We start from the raw sequence: 18,611 nt of genomic DNA, 5'->3' as shown, positions 1-18,611 counted from the left end.
TGAAATATCTCTCTGGGCTGATTGATGTCTGTCCTGCTGGGTATGAAAATGGCCCCACATTAGAATGTCTGCTTAATGGAATCCCCCAATATCAATTTCAAGAACCTGGCTGAGATAAAAAGGAAATCAGACTCAGCAAAGTAGGGGATTCCACTTTGCAGGAGTGCAGAGCTCAGAATATCTAAGGAAGAATTACAGAGCTGCTGGAAAGAAGGGATTTCACACAAAGAATATCTATTAGCCTATGTGATTGTGGAGAACAGGAGGTCCAATGAACTTGACAGGGCAACAGAGGTGGGAACTACTTCCAGCCAGATTGAGCCTGGTGCCTAAATAGAACAGTGATGGACATATTAGAATGTCATTCATAGATAGATAGATAGATATGAAGGCCCACACCAAGTACAAATATAATATTTAATGTATTACTTTAGTACATCTCTTGTCTTACACCGTTTCCTCCTGTCAAGATTGTGTAACTGTAACTGTAAATCATCTTCTCTTTAGGGCCAGGATATGTATTTGTACAATTTCTAGCACAATGGGGCTGCAATACAAATAATACACAAAAATGCTTCTCCTACTACCACCGCTACCATGAAGGGGGTCACACGAATGTATCTTGATTATTTGCATCAGCAATGTGGTTCTATGTAATGTCACATAAAATCAGGCTACTAAATCATGATGGTGGCTACTGTGAATCACAAAGAACGGTGAGAAATTTCAGACCAAACCTAAAACATGACTATAGTGAAACCCACACAAGGAGCTATTCTTATTAGGCAGCCTTCAGTCTTAAAGAGACTCACCCAAAGTATCTCTAAACACAAAGGGTTTGGCTCTCCTCTCACTTACACTTGTAAAAATCAGAACTAACTCCATTGAAGTCAGTAGAGTTACTCTACAGTACAACCGCCCTAAGAAAAATCAGAATCAGACCTAATGAATACTCTTCTGCTCCACCTTTATTATAAAACCTCGGTTAATCAGCGGATTTTTATCAGTCACTTGAGTGGTTGCTTACCACAGGCTTCAGAATAAAAAAAAATCCTTCATTAATAGACCCAGCTCCATTGCCTACCAAAAAATTGTTACTGGATTTGGAGTTTGCTACTCCCTCCACCCTTCCACGTACTTTGTGTCTGATTATGAAGATCATGACAACCTAATTCCGGCAATTTTTTTTTTTAGCAGCAGTCAGTATGTTACTAATTTTTCTCTGTCTCTCTTCAAAAGAGCATGCAAACAGAAGCCTCCTTTTTGCGATTTAATGCAATCACTATCATGAAAGACAGTTTATGCACACATTTCAGTAACTAGCATAACCTCCAGGTTCTTGGACTACCCTACCTTGGCAGACAGACTCTGTGGTTTGCTGGAGAGGATCTCTGCTGCTTCCCTGCAGCGGGTGGAAAGGTTCAGGATAGCAGCAGCTGCTGCTATGTGGGAGTCTTCACTACATTGACCGTAGCTATAAGAGTTGGCATGACAAGGGCTCTGTGTGTGGGCGCTAGCACCAGGCAGTCGATTAGAAAATTTCACTGGATTTGAAAAATGCTTTGCTGTTGAAGAGAGATTTGATTAGCAATTGCATGAATGTGGTTTTCCCCATTCATTTTTCCCATCCTAGATTCATTTTTCCAGTTATAATTTCATACATTAAGTTATGTGAAGCATAAATTAAAAAGCAGTCCATTTTCTATTGGATTACTCAGGATTGCTGTAAAAATAGGCTCAGGGATCAAATTATTTGATTTTTGTCAGAAGAATACATTTAGTATTCACATTTTTACCATAAAATCCTAAGGGATAAACCCTGGGGTTCTTACTCAGGTTTTACTCACTCCTGAGGAAAGACTGAGGGTATGTCTGCAGTTAAGAACCTGTGACTGGGTAATTGCAGTGTGGACATTTGGGTTTGGGCAGAAGCCCAGGTTCCAGGACCCTGTGAGTTGGGAGGGTCTGAGGGTTTGGGCTGCAGCCAGAGCCTGAGTAAAAATGAGTGAGGACCTCATGATTTGACCTCCAACATTGCACTTGCAACCTTACTTAACAAACCTATTCAGAAAAAGAATCAAATTCAGAAGGGGTTTTCATTCTTAGAGCACCATTGTGTTAAAATAGGATGGACATGTGCAGCGTTAGGTAAAACAAGATTAAGGCTATCACCTGCTTGCCTTACTTCTCTGAATAGCCCCATTATTCAAATGGGATCACTTGAGTGAGTAAGGCGAGCAGGATTTGGCTCTTGGAGAGGCTGGGGCAGTCAAATAAGAACATTATCCCTTGGGAACAAATATTAAAGAACATTCAGAGTTGAGGTGGTACTTTACTCACCTTGTTGTGCCTAGTATAGCTGGGATTTTCTGGAATATTATGTAGGTACCAAACACAACAAGGTCAATTAAAAATGAGGAGATTGCCTTATAGGTGAATAGAAAAGCTCTTTTACATGTCAAAAATGGAGTTCATGGTTCTATGCTTCTCATTATCACTAACATATTCTCTAAAGAAGAGCAGGGAGATGCCTTATTTGCTCTGTGTTATATCATTGACTGTGATAGGGGAAACCTAGAACCATGAATTCAGGTCTTGACAAATAATAACAATCATCTTTCACCTGTAGCTCTTAAAATGCTTTATAAAGATGGGTAAAAGATTAAACAATTTTCAGCTGCAGTGTAAAGAAATTATTAATACATATTTAGAACCCAAGCAAAAAGAAGAAATAAACAAATCTTAATTCCTCACCTGCATCATGAACAAAACAAGAACATTGCTGCACATAAGCATGTGCTATGTAGCTGTGGGACTGAACTACAGAAACTGGGATCCAGATCCCCAAGATCAAATATTCTTTGGATCTAGGATTTTGAGGATACAGTGAGGGCTAGACAAAAAGTTTAGGTCAAGATCTAAACTTCCCCAATATTTGGGATGCTTTGATTAAAAGTTATAGGTCAGACCCAAAGGTCATACCATCTCCCAAACAATTTTTCCTTTGTAAACTGACGACAACTGAGCTCGGTGCTTGAATGTTTCTAAATATTGGCTCCATCTAATGAGAACTGAGACTGACAGCCTGATTCTGCTCTCGCTTATACCAGTGCAACTTATTGTAAAGCTGGAGTGTCTGCAAAATCATGCTATCAGTCTATGCTTTTTAGCAATTAGTTCAACTGATTTAAGTCACTGAACCTATTTAAACTAGAGTTTGATTGAAGTTGCTTCTTCCATTATCCACTTCAAAAATATCATCAAAAAACATGCTATGAAATGAGTATGTGTCATGTGTCAGCAGGTAAAATTCACATGTGCAAAATCTAAAGAGTGCTAATAATGCATTTATGGATTCTTATTTATTTAGGCTGCTGAACAAGATTCTACAGAATCCCTTTATTATCCAACCCTTCATGCATCTCCATATTTACTATAGTCACGCTCTCTCACACTTTTGATTTTGCATTGTAGTAACAGTTGTGCATTGTGCAATCTTTGCAAGCATGACGTTGGAAAAAATAATTCATTATATTATATTCTTTTGAAATTGTATAATGTATTTATTTGCATAGGTCGGCAAACATTTCAATTATAAGTGCTTCAAATACACCTGCTAAGTAGATTTATGCATGTGCAAACAAGAAACTAGAGGAGCATGTCCATTTCTGTGCACAAATGCTTAGAAAATGCTCATGCAAGTGCCCAGTAACACACACATCTGCTTTTATTTGAACATGCCTATTTTACAGGCCCGGCTTAGGTTTCTTCATTTGTAAATGTGGCCCTCATATACTCCAATATAAATAGGCTTGATAGGATTCGATTTGTATTGGTCAATGTCAGTGAGCATCTATTTCATCGGACACGTGCAAAATGACTAAAAATATTTCCATCGATAATAATTGAAATTTACAGATAGGCGAAGTAGAAATATGCTCCTTGAGAACTTTTTAGGTTTGAGTTAAGGATAATTACTTTGTGTATTTTGGCATGTGATGTTGACAGGTCATGTTTTAACAGTTGTAAAGCTTGAACTTTTTGAATCTCAACATCTACTGTCACTAAACAATTATTGTCTGATCTCCCCTATTGTCTGACTCCTACATAATTTCCTCCAGTTGTGAAAAAGTATATTGATAAAACATGAAACAAATGCTTTAAAACAAACATCAAGAATATCTGTCAACATTCTATAAAATAAAAATCAAATCATACCGAGCCTAAATATACATAAGCTATTAATAATTTAAGAGCTTAAAACAGGGTAATATTAATTATTTTTAATTGATGCTTTTCTGTTCACCTTAACTATGACTGTATTTTCTTTTGTTGGGTTATGTGGACTGAGTAACATTACATTATTTTTTTCCCTCTTCACTTTCTTTGGTTATATTTTAATGATAGTAAACAAAATAAAAATGAAGAAATACTTTCATGGTCATTGTTTTGGATCCAAATTTCTTTGAACCCAACTATATGACATGAAGGAAACCCCCTTGGATTTCTCCATTGCCCTCATAGCAATGGCATCTTTTTCCAAGATTTTGTCCATGCACTGGAATACCTGTAACTATAGTGTTGTTATTAAGGGTTGACGCAACAAGTAGAGAGTTGACTTGACTTGACTTGACGCAAAGAGTAAAAATTTGCTGCAGTTATTGTGCAGATCCTACAATGAAGAGGATCTCACAAGTAATTACTCATAACAGTGTGCCAGATTGTGATACCTTACTCACACTAAGTAGTATCATATGCACAAATAGTCCCTTTAGGTCAGATACTCGGCTGGCACAAAGTGGCTTAGCTTTATTGATGTCAATGGAGCTATACCAGTTCATCATCTCACCTCTGACTTTAATGGTACTACTCATGGTGGAATGGTACCACATGAATAAGGGTATCAGAAACTGGCTCCATAGGAAGGTAACAATAAGTCAAGCATTTTCTTTTTCACTATGGTATTGCTTTTAAAAGAATAATTAACAAATAGGATTTGTTTAGTTACTCCAACTGATTTTCAAGCATTCTGATCGCAACAGATTAAAGATGGTTGCTAGTGTGCATTATTTCTTGAAACAAGAAAACTCTCAACTAAATGGTATTTTTCTTTCAAGAAAGAAGGGAATTTCAAGCTTACATTCAAGGAACTGTGGGGTTTTTCGGCCTTGAACCACCGGTGTCATCGTGCATTTGCCAAAGACTTGTGCATCAAAGCTGGCATAGTCAAATGGTACTTTCCCAAACTTCTCTTGTTCTTTTGTCAGACTGGCTCTAGGAGAGGTGACTGGTTGTGCAGTTCTGTAATTGTGCTGAGATAGCTCAAGCTGCTTGGCTAAGTTTGTCCTGCAAAGACTGCCAGGGGAAGAGAGAGAAAAACAGAAAGGACAAACAATAAGACCATCTTTTCCAGTACATTGCATTGAAGCATAGGATACAGTGAGATGGCATCTGCCAAAATGGATATAAGTAAGGATCATAAGCATTTCCTTTATAGAAGCCTATTTTCAGAGGTGTACAAGTCAGCTATAAAAATATACTTTGTGGCTGATCTAGTGGTCTAGCAATACTGTAACTTACTAATAGAATTACTGTTCTGTTTATCCATCACTGCCATAGGATGGTGTTTCTTTTCTGTAAAAAAAGGGTGAGATCATGCTTGGTTTTTTGCACGAGTCAGCTTGTAGAGCTGTGGGTCACTGCTATCACTCTAGCTTTGGGCTCTCTGGGCAAATAAGTATGATATTGTATGGTCCAAAATAATTGTTTCTGCTATTTGGGAGGAATGAATAATTAACAATGTGTTATTCCATTTAGCTAGTGTGCAGTAACTACTTGTCTTCAATAATTTCCTAAGGACTTTTCATACGTAGAGTTAAGGCACGTGCAGTTGGCAGACACATTGACACAATATTCTGTAATGGCTCAGAAGGAGCCATTACAGCCAATCATGTCAATAACCTACAAATTAAAGTGCCCCCAAATAGGCCTGAATATAATAGGCCGTGGTGATGCTGATGCCAATGATGGGCAAATTATGCAAGTCTACAGGATCAATAGGACTCCCAGAGCAAATACAAGCTGAATGAAAGATTTTTTTTGCTTAGGATTTTTTAAAGCACTTTTTTGGTACTGGAGTATAAAAAATAAATTAAACTGAGCAACTGCATTATAGTTAAGTAACTTGATGGGTCAATCATAAATCTGTTATAGTAGAGAAATAGAGCAACGAGAGTGTTTAACCCACGTAAATACTCCTACCGTATAATAGTTAGATGCTGCTGTGATTGCCAGGGGTTTCCTTTGCAAAGGACCTCAGCATAAATAAGCATGGAATCCCATTTTAGAGAATATGCTGCAAAAACTGGGATGAGCCCAAGAAGCAGCGAGATCTTTAATTAACCCTCAGCCGCCAAAGCACTGCAGCAGAGGGACAGTTTGGGAAAGCTTCTTACCAAGTAGCTCCAGTCTAATCAAAATAGGGGGCCAGTTAACACTAGGAAGGCACTCCAGAACCAGCATTAAAATAATGTTTTTTTATGTTGAATAATGGTCTTTAGATTTTTTAGTCACTTTTCAGGGACATGCATGTGGTCATTTAATGTTAGCTGAAGACACAAGGACCTGCTGAGTGTCCTTTGGTATCACAAATCATAATCTCTTTACCTCCCACATTTTTGTATAGGGTCAGCCTGCTACAACGAACCAGGCTACCTCAGTAGCTAAGAGTTAACAGTGGTAAGGAACAAAATCCCTTACAAAATAAAGACCAGCATTTGGACAGAAATACCTGTGTGAGACATGTCTTGTGAGATTCCTACCTGTGAACCTGATCGTGGCACTGTCCAGTTTTAGGAGAATCATGCTGATTTTTTTCCTGGGACATTGCCAATTTTTCAGCTGCAGCAATTGGACAGCCAGAAAGACTGTTTAAAAAAAGAGTGGCATGATTTGAGTTACCAGAATATGAACTTATCTTTCAGTCCTAAAGGACCTCAAAGGACGTCATAAATTACAGATGGCTTCTCCTACCACTGAGTTGCAGCCACTGATGGGATGAAATGTGGCAGCTGTTTAACAATGCACAGAAAAAAAAATACACACCAATTTAAGCCAAAAAGTGAAGAACACCACAGGGTGAAATTCATTGGGGTTCTTGAGGCTCATGCAAGCCTTTCATGCCACTTATATCTCAGACTGTCAGGAAGGCCATGGGTGGTGGAATGACACGGGGTTGCCTCCTCGTTGGCTCTAAAGAAACCTGCACAGAGTGTGTGGAATTTGAAGCCAGTCAAAGAATCTGTGACCACAAAGGTCCAAAGGGGCCCAACTCCACCCATCATCCCTCTCCTCCCTCACAGTAGAAGTAGCAGCTGCTATTTCAGATCGAAATTTGACTGTTTAGATCCAGTTTTGGGGTCCAATCCCATTATGCAGAGATGGGTCAGATGTGAAATTTGTAGGTTTCTTGGGTGAAACATTTGGAAGGTGAACCAGGTAGGGCTGCTCAGATCAGAGGTTTTGGGCCAGGCAAATCTCTATTTAATTTTTAACAAATTAAGTCTGTTTTGCCATCAATGTCAGGTGAACTATTGAATAAACCCTTTTACGGATTGATAGGAAAATGGACTGGGGGAGGGAAATAAAAAAAATCTGGAGAATGATTGTGAAACATGTGCACATCTTATCTCAAGTTAGGCTTTCTCTTTGCTGCTGATTTCCAGTGTGCCTCAGTTCCTATCCATTTATTCTTAGCAGTACCAGTTTATATTATAGTTGCTTCCAAAAGGGCTGTAAATGTGACTGGTGTTTTCAAACAAGAAAGTGACTAGAAAAACATTTCCTTTATTGTTCCTGTCCCCCACTCCATCCCCTTACTGTTTGTTTATCCACCTGTCGCATCTTGTCATAATCTCTACACTGTCTTTGTTTTACTTTTATGTACCAAGCCTAGCACACTCAGGCCTGGATCTATGATTTGGGCTTCTCCATGCAATTGCAATATGACAGTAAAAATGAGAAGAATTCACTATGTACGCACACAGCACATAGGACAATCGGGCTCTGATTTTGGTTCGGGGTGTGTGTCTATTCATCTAATAATATTTTAGTTAAATAATTAAGTTTCATTTGTATTTTGTTTCATTACTCTAGTTTGAAATCTCAACTCTGAATTAGGACTAGTAGATTCTGCCATGCCCGGTACTGGAGATATTTTTGATACCGTACTGGAATTTAATATTTAACACAATTGTGTAGACTAATTGCTTGATTATAAATAATGTCAGCTACCTTTGTGGTCAATCAGTGTTTGCAGTAAATTATATAGTTCATAATAGTGAATTCCAAATATGTGTGGCAATTTCCTCCCAGCTACATATTAATTTTAATGGATGCTAGCTGATCTGGATTACCTTCTGTGTGTGTTGCGATTGCTGTTGACATGTCCTCTTCCAGTGCATCCTGGAGTGGGGCACTTTAAAACGTTTTCATGCATGGCAAGAACTAAATACAAAGAAAGAGTAAGTGGTAGCAACATACATATAGTAATCTCTTTCTCTTTAAGGAACATTTTATTCTAGCAACATGGAATATTCTCAGCTGTGATACACAAGGGGTTGACTTCTGATTTTGTACCTTCTAGCTCAAATGAAACTTACAAATTCAGAAAAGGTGGTGCTAAGAGGCCTATGCTGCACTCTCAGGTTGTATCATCCAATGGCCTCTGCCTGGTTTAAACCAGTGGGTCAGCAAGCTTTAAATTATGTCAGAACTTTTCACTCCTTATGTTGGAGTAAGAAGATGATACATGATTACAAAATCCATCTGTCATAGCTTTTGGATCCCTTTTGGATCTAGCTCCACCCACTTTAGTCTGCATCCCTTACACTCTTCTGCTCTGCATGTAAGTACAAATCCGCTTTATACCAATGGACCACATCCCCAAGTTGTAGTTTGCACATTCAGGGATCTCTGGTGCCATTTATGCCAGTGGAACGTGCACCAGTGGTGAATAGAACCCATTGTATGTATACTTCTCCTCTCTCCAACCAAAGTAGCTGTTGCGGATCCATTTTCATTAAGCGTGAAGTAAAACGTAATTCTATAGCTTTGTACATCTCCCCTCATGCTGTCAGCTCTATGCTATCCTTTTGGTATACAGTGCCTCAAAAGATTGATTGTTAATCAACTGGGTTGTTCTGTTAGTAAGCAAATTTTGATTACAGATAATCATTTTACACCAACAGGCCAGTACAGAGCTGATTGGAAGTGTGATAATTAATAAAGACTTGCTTTTTAAAAAGTGAATGTTGTTGAGGCCTTTCAACTGCAGAAGCCTGGTTATCTCAAGAGATGTTTCCAGAAATACAGTTTTAAAAAAAGAAAGCTACAATTAAGAAGAGGATGCTGATAAAGTGCAAGTGTCCTTTTAATTTGTTGTTATGCATGCAGCTACAGAAAAACAGTCAGACTGACTAAGTTGCTCAAACTGATAGTTTCATATTCCATTTTGGCTTATTTTATATATATATAATTTCTGCATCTTGTCAGAAGATGACATACCCAGCAGAAACCAATGTAATCAGACTGGCATAGCAAGAAATGAATGGGGAATTTTGGTGGTCTGGTCACACATGGGTTAGCATAATACAGTCAAAGGAGAGAGGCATGCTGTGAAGCAACTGTCCTTGGCTGGTGGAGGTGACCCACTTGGCCTCAGAGGGAAAGGGGCATACCAGTCACATAGGTGAATGAGCAGGGCTGAGCCTCTAGTTATTTGAAATGGGAAAACAGCAAACTCAGTCAGGGCTATGTGCCAGCCCAGCTATAATGGCCAGTGTGTGGGGTGTGTGGTTATTACCTTGTTCCTCTCCAGACCCTTTGGGGAGGCTAGTGCCACTACTGGTGCTAGTTTTAACCAGGCCTTGATCTCCACAAGTGTAAGGACTGGGATTGTGACTCTGATCTGCACAGGAGCACTAGAGTGGCAACAGCTCATCAAATCATCTCCTGCCTTGTGCGCCTGCACAAAGCTAGCTATAATCCAGCCCTGAACGTTTACACGGCTTGTCCAGTATGAGCTCATGCAACTTAGAAACTTAGGCCCGATTCAGTTGCTAGTCTGTACCGTAGGATGATACTCACTTTCTAGTGGCACTCTGACTTTATGTGGACAGCCTGAGAGACTGCGGTGATGCGGGTATAGCCCAGTCACATGCCCTGTGCCATCACATCCTGGGATGGGACATTTGGTTTCTCTTTTTTCAGGCCTGGGTGAATCTGTAGAGAAGTCAAATAAGGATTTTGTTTGGTTATGGTTTCCTCCCTGCACTCATCTGAATGGTCTTAGAAGTGTGAAACAACTCTTCTATACTTCAGATGCTATTTCCTCACAAGGGTGTAACTTGGATTTAGAGTAACCACACAATCTAAGCATCTCTTCTGAGTCTCATGCTGTCTCTTTTAAACAATGGCTTTCTTCTTCTAGTATGCCATTGTGTGCTAAACATACGTGGGATTGTGATGTCATTTATTCCATTCAGAGCCTCAAGCAGGACACATACCACATCCATTAAGCCAGAAAGCTAGAAACACCAGCCAATGGAAAGTTCTAAAAAAGGAATAAATATGGAACCAGAAACAATCTTTTATATTGTTAATGCCAAATTGTAAATGCAAACTGGGGTCACCAAATAAAAGCTGAGGGATGAAACAAACAAACAAACAAACAAACAAACAAAAGGCATTACATCCAGGAGCAGTTCCTTAAATATCACAGATCTCTAGGTTGTTGCTCCTTTGTGAAGAAACTGAATACATGCCACTTTACATCTCAGAGGCTAGGTAAGCAGCTCTCTCTGGTACACATGGCACCACTGCTCTGCAGATCAGCTCACAATGAGAGTGCAGACATGGAACAACTGATATCCTTTCACAATTACCAATTTTAGTTGCTTGGTACTAGCAGTCTGTAGGAAGCACTGATTAGAAAATGCTTATTTTGATTTTGAATGCAGAATCTAAAAAAGTCTGGATGAGAAGGGAAGTAGTTCTGATCCAGAAATTCTCTTATGAGAGGAGACAGACAGCAAGAGGAAGTATAAATTGCTGAGGATGGTTTCAGAGCAATCTGTGATTGACTGCCAACAACACGGAGTTGAGTGGAGATAAACTGCTGTAGTCAAAGACAGGATAATGCCACCTAATAGGAAATTTTGTTGGGCTATGATGTAGAACCAGAATCAGCTGAGGGGTTAAACTTTCTGGCAAGCCTTTAGATAAGAAAAATATTGAGGAAAGAAAACAGAATGAACATAAATAGGGAATCACAGTGCCTGTTAGAGCCACAGCAAATGAAAAGTAAGAAGTCACTGTAGGAAATTGTTTACAGCACTAACAGACAGAGAATGAAGAGTGGCCCTAAAAGAAAAAAAAATTTTTTTTAAATCCTTCACTAATCTGAAATCTAAGTGCATGTTGTATAAAAACTTAAGTGGAAAAAGTATGATCAGGATAAGGTAACAAGTACATTTAACTGGCATACGAGCCAAAAAAAAAAATTAGAAGCTGAAAAGGATGTGGAATTCCCAACACATTTGGTTATAAGGAATAATGGGCACAGTTGATTTTGTAACTGAAAAAATTCCAGGCATAGTACTGTAATAAAAAGCTGTCAGAGCATATGGAACACATGGAGAAGCAGAGTCAGGGAAGCTCAAGATTCTTTTTCTATGAAAGTTATCTCTGAACAAAACTGCAAACCAAGTGTTTGCTTGAGAATAATCAGGAAGGACCAGATTCTGCCGTTCTTACCCACATTGTGTAAGTACCCTACTCTGCAAGAAATCCCATTGAGTGTGACCATTCTTGGAGTGGGAGGGGGGATATTCCACATGAGTAAAAGGATCAGAATCCGGTCTGAACTGATTATGGTCATCTGAACAAATGAAGGTAAGAGTAAGTATATGAAACCTAGGATGGAGTTTGACTAGCATGTATGTTCAGCACTACGGACATTTTAATGGGAAAGCTGTATGCAACTTTCAACAGAAGAAGCAGATACATGCATATTTTAGTTAAGCAGTACAAGAGGGATTACACAGTGATCACCCCTTAAAAAACTGCCAGTTATCTTAGGTTCTCAGTGCCTTAGATAACTAAATAACCTTACTTCAGTATTCGTAGTAAGTATTGGGACGTACTCTAGGGAATACGGCATCTACCAAAGTAATAATTTTTGTTTATCAAAGGCAAAAATGGCAACATTTGCAGGGTGACTACTGATTATTTTGTAGTTGTAAAAAGAGAATTCCTGGAAAGATCAATGTGTCGTTACTTAATATGGCAGGAAAAGGGAGTGTAAAGTGATATCTTTTGATGTTCCATAATTATTCTCAATCAATGAGTTCCATGTCAAACCTGCCCAGTTTGCAAATCAAAACAAGATCTTTTTAATCTCTGGCATTACAAGTTTGACTTGGTATCTAAAAATGGAGCTGTGTTCTCTCTTTCCTAGATTAACACAAGCCAATAAAGATTTTGGAATTTAGATGGCAATTTTTCCGGTGGTGAATGAGGCTGAAGAATATGGCTTGTTCCAGAATCTTCACTTTTATTACAAAATCCCATTCAAAACTGTTTGCCAACTGTAGAATAAATGTTTGAGCCAATATGAATAAGTTAAAAATATTTCTTACGTTTGTTATTGTATATTTGTCTCCCACCAACGTCAATAACTTTGGTTTGTCTCCTTTCCCCAGCTAAGTGCTCCAAAATAAACCTGTCCAATTCTTTGTAGGTGCTGTGAAACACATGCCCTTGCTCTGCCTGCAGAGCTATTGCTTGTTCTAGCAAACTCAAATTCCCTTTTGTTTTCTCCAGGTCAACTGACACTTCTGTAGTTTCTGATAGGCATTCATCATCTTCCTCGCTTTCAGGGAACGGATTCTGAATTCTCTTGTCAAAAAGATCTATATGAGCTTCTTGTGAGTCTTTTAGCTCTTTTTCCGAGTCACAAACTGTTTCACAGGGGCCAAATTCTGCTTCTTCAGTCTTAATTTCTGGAACTTCCAGGATGTCTTGTTGGTTACATCCTGCAATATATTTCTGAGTTACATGAGGCTTTATGCTAATCTCTTCTGAGAAGTTTGAGGAACTGTCCCATTCATTGCCCAAAATTTCAGAGCTACTTTCATTGTCTTCAGATGAACAGTATTGTGGGTCGGAAACACAAATCTTCTCTTTTCCTTCCGATGAGTTAATCATGTAACATTCATCAACATCATCACTTTCTGTTTTTAAGGACTGGATGCCACTGTCATTTAGGTTCTCAGTCACCATTTGAACTGGTGCATCTTTTGCTAGTTTTCCCATGTTTATTAAAGATTTGACCACGAGGCCCTGGTAGCAGTTGTAGTTGTCTTTCTTTTGACTGGAGTTTTCTTGCCCACCTGAATGAGAGGTTTCATCAGGTGATTTTGTAGTATTTTCTTCTATAAAGAAAAAAAGCAAGAGAAAACCACATATAAAAAATGAATGCTTTCTATAGAGAAATTTAATCTTGATCTAACTTGGTTTCAAACTTAAATGGAAGGGACTTATTTAACAATCACTCTTTATTTACTCAGGGATACTCTGAAAATACTTAGCAAATAATACCTCTTTTTACCAAGACAATACCTGAAATTACTGCTAGTATATAACCATCACTATCCCTTCCAAGATTGAATCTGGGTAGTGTGGCTGCAGAGATCATTGAGAAAGGCATGTTTTCTCATTTTTCCCTGTTGAATATAAAAAATTCCTTTGATCTATTTTCACTCTGCTCCAGGTCTAATATGCCCAAATATTTTCTCAAAATGGATCCCCACTTACTTTTCAGATCACTTCAGATTGCATGAAAGATCTTGACTGAAAAGACTCTATAGTTTACAAAGGGTAAGCTCCTGGTCACCTTACAGTTGCCACACTAAATGATATATCAGGTCATGCACAAGCAAACAGAAATAGTTTTTATGAATAGACTCTTAAAGGACTGGTAAAGACACCACTGAAATACATCCTGTGTTAATAAACATCTTTCTTTGGACAAAAAGCAGCACCAGCGGGTAGTAAAAGCTGCATGTAGGTAAGGGTGTCAATGCTGGAAGACAATATGCCTTTTGTATCTCATTTAATTTTTTTATAAAAACATTTGCTCTGACAAGGACACTCAAAAATACATCTCCATCATCTTTCTTTCTGGTAATTATCTCTTTAAAATCAACACTGGTTTGCCAGGATCAAGTAAATATTGCCATAGTAACTAAAAGCATTTTTGGATGAAGGGAAGAATTTAGTCACAACACTAGCCCCTTCAATAATGCTGATTATAGGGTGCATTCTTTTGTTGGGATCTATTCAACATAAACTGAAAAATTTAACATTTTACTTCCTAGAAAGGAGGATGGATAAATAAGCGTATAATATTTAATAAGCTGGATCCGTCCTCTCCTGAATCAGAGGAACTCCAGGTTTAAATAATAAATTGAACATAGTCTAAAATGCAAATGAAGTTTCTCTCAATAACACAGTGAGCTATTAAGAGAAAGTGTAAAGGGTTATGATAATTTTAAAGTATTATGAACGACAGAAAACAAATAAAAAGCATTTTCAGTGAATATGTCCAATTCATTGAACTATTCTCTCAATCCACTTAACTACCCACATGTGTACAATAATGATTTATAGACATTATACCTAATTATGCATATTTGGGCTGTGTTAGAGTGCCTAACAAAAGCTCTAGAAAGCAACAATTACCTCTGTTGCTTAGCTACATAGTTTAAAATATTCCTATTAAGTGCAGATTATTGTGAAGGGGAAAAGGGGGACAAAAATGCACATGTGCACCACAATGCATTTCACTTTGTTGCTGCCAAACTGTTAGCATTTTGGGTCACTTCCAGTTTACATAATTGCTTGGTTCAACTGTTTGTTATATGTTAAAAGAAAATATTTATTAATTCTTATTCTTCTTCAGAAAATTGGACTTATATGGGAAGAGGTGGCCTTATGCACTATGTGCAGATAGTTGTGTGTTTTGGTATTTTTTAAATTCTGCAAAGCTCGGTGCAGCTTTTTAAGCTGCTCATCTCTCACTACAGACCTTGAAGTAATCTGAATAAAAAAGTTTGCTATGTTTTCAAAGTATGGCAAGTAGTAATGATGATCCTGATTCCCTGAGGTTCTGTAATGAACATCTGACAGATAAGTTTCTGCAATATACCAGCTTGTCTCTGCTCTGCTTGGAATTACATATAGTGCCATCACCAGGACATTTTGATACTAATGGCTCTAATATTTTTATGAACAAGTATACTTAGTGATACTAACATGCCTTTCTTTAATTTACTGGGTAAAAGATTGTACTAACAACTACAAGATTAAAAAAAAATCATGACTCAGGTCCCCTCAAAATCATGAGAATGGCTTAACGATTTTGAGATTTTAAACGTGGATTTTTTTTTTAATTGCCTTCTGTTTTTTTAAGCCTTTGTGGTTCACATGTTGAATCTTTACTCTGTAACCACAAAGGCTTGAAACTTACTTTATCAAATTAATTAATGTTGACATCTCTTGAAAATGGTATCATTCCATGAGTTGGTGCTTTCAGGAAAACACCAGAGATGATGAGATTCAGATTAAAATCATGGGAGTTAGCAACACCGCACTACGCAAGAAGAGACAGAGCCACTGGATCCAGATCAGCTGCATTTCAAACAGAATATGCATCTACACATCTTCCAGGAAAATTTAACATAAAAAAGCATTTAAAAAGCACATCAAGGTCCAGATTGTGCTCTCAATGAAACCAATAGATCTGGAGTATCTCTTCTCCATTGGCACCTGAATTCAACTGGAGCTTTCCTTTGGACTCAGTAGGAAGATTATGGGCATTAGTCTTCAGTGGAGTTACCTTTATAAACTATTTACAACTATTTTCTTTTTAACAAAGAAACTGGTTCCACTGAAATCTGAGACTGCTTTCTTAACTGTTTGGTGACAACTTGTGCACAGCTCCTCAAAGAAAATTGTAACTGCCAATTTATTTTGAACAGTGTTCCATTAATTTTGAATATATATTTGAATTTTGAGGGCAGAAATCATACATACATACATAATTCATATGTTTTTATTTAAATGTGTGTGTATGTTATAAATATATCTTATATTCTTCCTCCCCCAGCAGTCTCATTTTATAGCACCTGTCTTGCAGAACTTTCTATAAATTGTTGCATGTTTGGATTAGTTGAGTTGGGATAACAAGTATTATAAATACAGTGCTGAGTCTAATAATCAGGTTAAATAGAACACACATAACAGTCACATGAATAAAATTGCTTTGCTAAATGTTAAAGTCAACATTTTGTTAAGCAGGTGATTGCCCCCCCCTCCATGCTGAATATATTCAAGTGAAAACCCTGTCTATACAAACGTGTTTTTCTAAGTGGTTAGTTTTTCACTACGTTTAACATCATTCTTTGACAGCCCATATTAAGAAGCAGACACCATTCCTTATGTGACCTGCAGCGATGACAGGTCTCTGTGACCTACACAGCATTAAGGACCATAGAAGGAGATGATGTACAAGGTCCTTGTTTTTGAATTACCATATTTATATCTAGATTGCAATGTATTATCTCAAATCTACTCTGAGCCCAAATCATTCTACATTCTTTTTGAAAGCATTCTGTTTGACAGCCCTCTCTTCTTTGAGGGCATGGAGTTTACATTAATTTGGAGCCATTCTTCATTGCTACCTGTAGCAGAAGTGTCATTTGCTTCAAGGACATTGATATCCTCCTGCAACTCTGTTCTGTCCTCATTTTCTTCTTTGCTTTCCACACTGGGACTGTAGTGACGAGGTTTCATTAACAGGGACTTCCTTTTATTGACTGGAACTCCTGAAATCTGTTCCTCAGCTTTTCTCTTCTTAGCCATGGAGCATTTGTAGGCACTGCATTGATTTAAAAATGGCAATAATGAAAACAAATTGGACATTATTGAACAAACTGCACTGTCCTATATTGTAATTTCAAGTAGAAAAACCAAGGCTGGCAAAATGCTAATACACTTGCTCTTCCAGCCAGCTGTGTTTAGTGGCTGTTTAGTTTTAGCTGTTGGATCAAGAGAACTCGGCACAGACAAATCCATTGCACAATTTCTCTTTCATTGCTACCAATGTCTGTTTTTTAAAAAAATCCTTAATCCCAAATAAGCATATGTTAATCTAAGCTCTGTCCTGCACTAGATGAAATACACCCAGGAAGGGATGAGAAAAGATTTATATTGGTTTGCTAATCCTGAGAAACAGCTAATGTGGAAAGTATACCACCAGTTACACTGCAACTTTATGACCCTTCTGTCTGCATGGGTATGGGTATGTGCTTGTTTCTTTTGTGTTGCTGCTCATGGGTTTTTTGTTTGTTTGTCTTTCATGGGTGGGTGAAAGTCATTTTAAGATTAATGCATTTTTCAGAGTGAAGACTTACACATTTAAGGGCAAATTCTGTCCTTTTTGTGATCTGTGAGATGAACTAAACGACGTCAATGTCTGATCTTTCTGGTCACTATTGCCTAGATTCAAAAGGTACTTAGGTGCCTAAATTCCAGACTTAGGCATCTAAATCCTAGTTTTAGCGTCCACTGTGATTCACAGAACTCTCTTGCTGAACGCTGTAGGTGCCTAAACTCCCGTAGCGCCTACGTATTTGCAGTAAAAGATACCCAGGGGCCTATGTTTCTGCCCCTGAGCATGTGCACTGAAACCTCCCTCTAGGCATCCAGACACCTATCTCACACCTAAACCCCAGAGCAATTCACCAGCCAGGAGAAGGTAAGTGTTTGGCTACCTGTGTCCTGTGAGGGGCCTGATCTGATAGGGTCCCTAGAAGCATGCTTACTGGATCAGGCCCCTCAGGCAAGTTCACACAAAGCAACAGCAGCTGTCTCCAGTTCATAACTTCAGCCCAGTGGTTTGGGTATTCACCTGTGATGTGGGAGGCCTCCAGTTCAAATTCCTTCTCTGCCAGAAAGAGGAAGGAATGTGAACTGGTCTCTAACACTGCTCATGTGGGTGCTCTAACCACTAGGCTCTGGGATAGTCTGACATGAAGCTCCCTCAGGCTATGCCTATATTACAAACGAGGGTGTGTGTGATTATGCTGCTTGTGTACACGTGCTTGCACTAGCTTTCAGCAAGCTAGCACAAGTATAAATAGCGATGTAGCACCGGTAGAGGCCGAGGAGGCATGGTTTAGCTGTGCCAAGTACAAACCTGCCTGAAACTGCTGGGAACGTACTCAGCATGGCTAAGCTGTACCTCCACTGCTGCTACTCGTGTTGCCGCAGATACATTCCGATTTATACTCATGCTAACTCAGTCAGAGCTTGTGCAAGTATATGCACGCAAGCAGGGGGATCACACCCCAGCTCACGATGTAGACATAGCCATAGTCACTTCTGTTGGAGCTGTTCCAATGTGGATAAATCATTTAACAGACTGTTTGAGCCAGAGAGAGAGACAGCGAGCAAGAGAGACAACACAAGCATAAGAGTGAATCAGTAGC

At 38.5% G+C, this 18,611-nt stretch overlaps 1 protein-coding gene across 1 annotated transcript in view; it reads right to left on the bottom strand.

Annotated features, from left to right (window-relative positions):
- Positions 1-18,611, bottom strand: part of ST18 (ST18 C2H2C-type zinc finger transcription factor) — a 187,653-nt gene that overhangs the window by 33,928 nt on the left and 135,114 nt on the right. The window contains exons 6-12 of the mRNA XM_067553783.1: positions 16,803-16,999; positions 12,699-13,493; positions 10,147-10,281; positions 8,415-8,505; positions 6,822-6,926; positions 5,141-5,355; positions 1,354-1,565 (exon numbers count right to left, since the gene is read on the bottom strand). Of these exons, the coding sequence (XP_067409884.1) occupies positions 1,354-1,565; positions 5,141-5,355; positions 6,822-6,926; positions 8,415-8,505; positions 10,147-10,281; positions 12,699-13,493; positions 16,803-16,999 (1,750 nt within the window). The remainder of the gene's footprint in view (positions 1-1,353; positions 1,566-5,140; positions 5,356-6,821; positions 6,927-8,414; positions 8,506-10,146; positions 10,282-12,698; positions 13,494-16,802; positions 17,000-18,611) is intronic.

Source organism: Emydura macquarii, unplaced genomic scaffold (genome assembly GCF_026122565.2).
Source record: "Emydura macquarii macquarii isolate MOO-44397 ecotype Brisbane River unplaced genomic scaffold, CSIRO-AGI_Emac_v2 contig_1477, whole genome shotgun sequence".
In the NCBI taxonomy this organism is placed as follows: domain Eukaryota; kingdom Metazoa; phylum Chordata; order Testudines; family Chelidae; genus Emydura; species Emydura macquarii.
The sequence above is the reverse complement of the archived record's forward strand: the minus strand, read 5'-3'. Positions and strand labels throughout refer to the sequence as shown.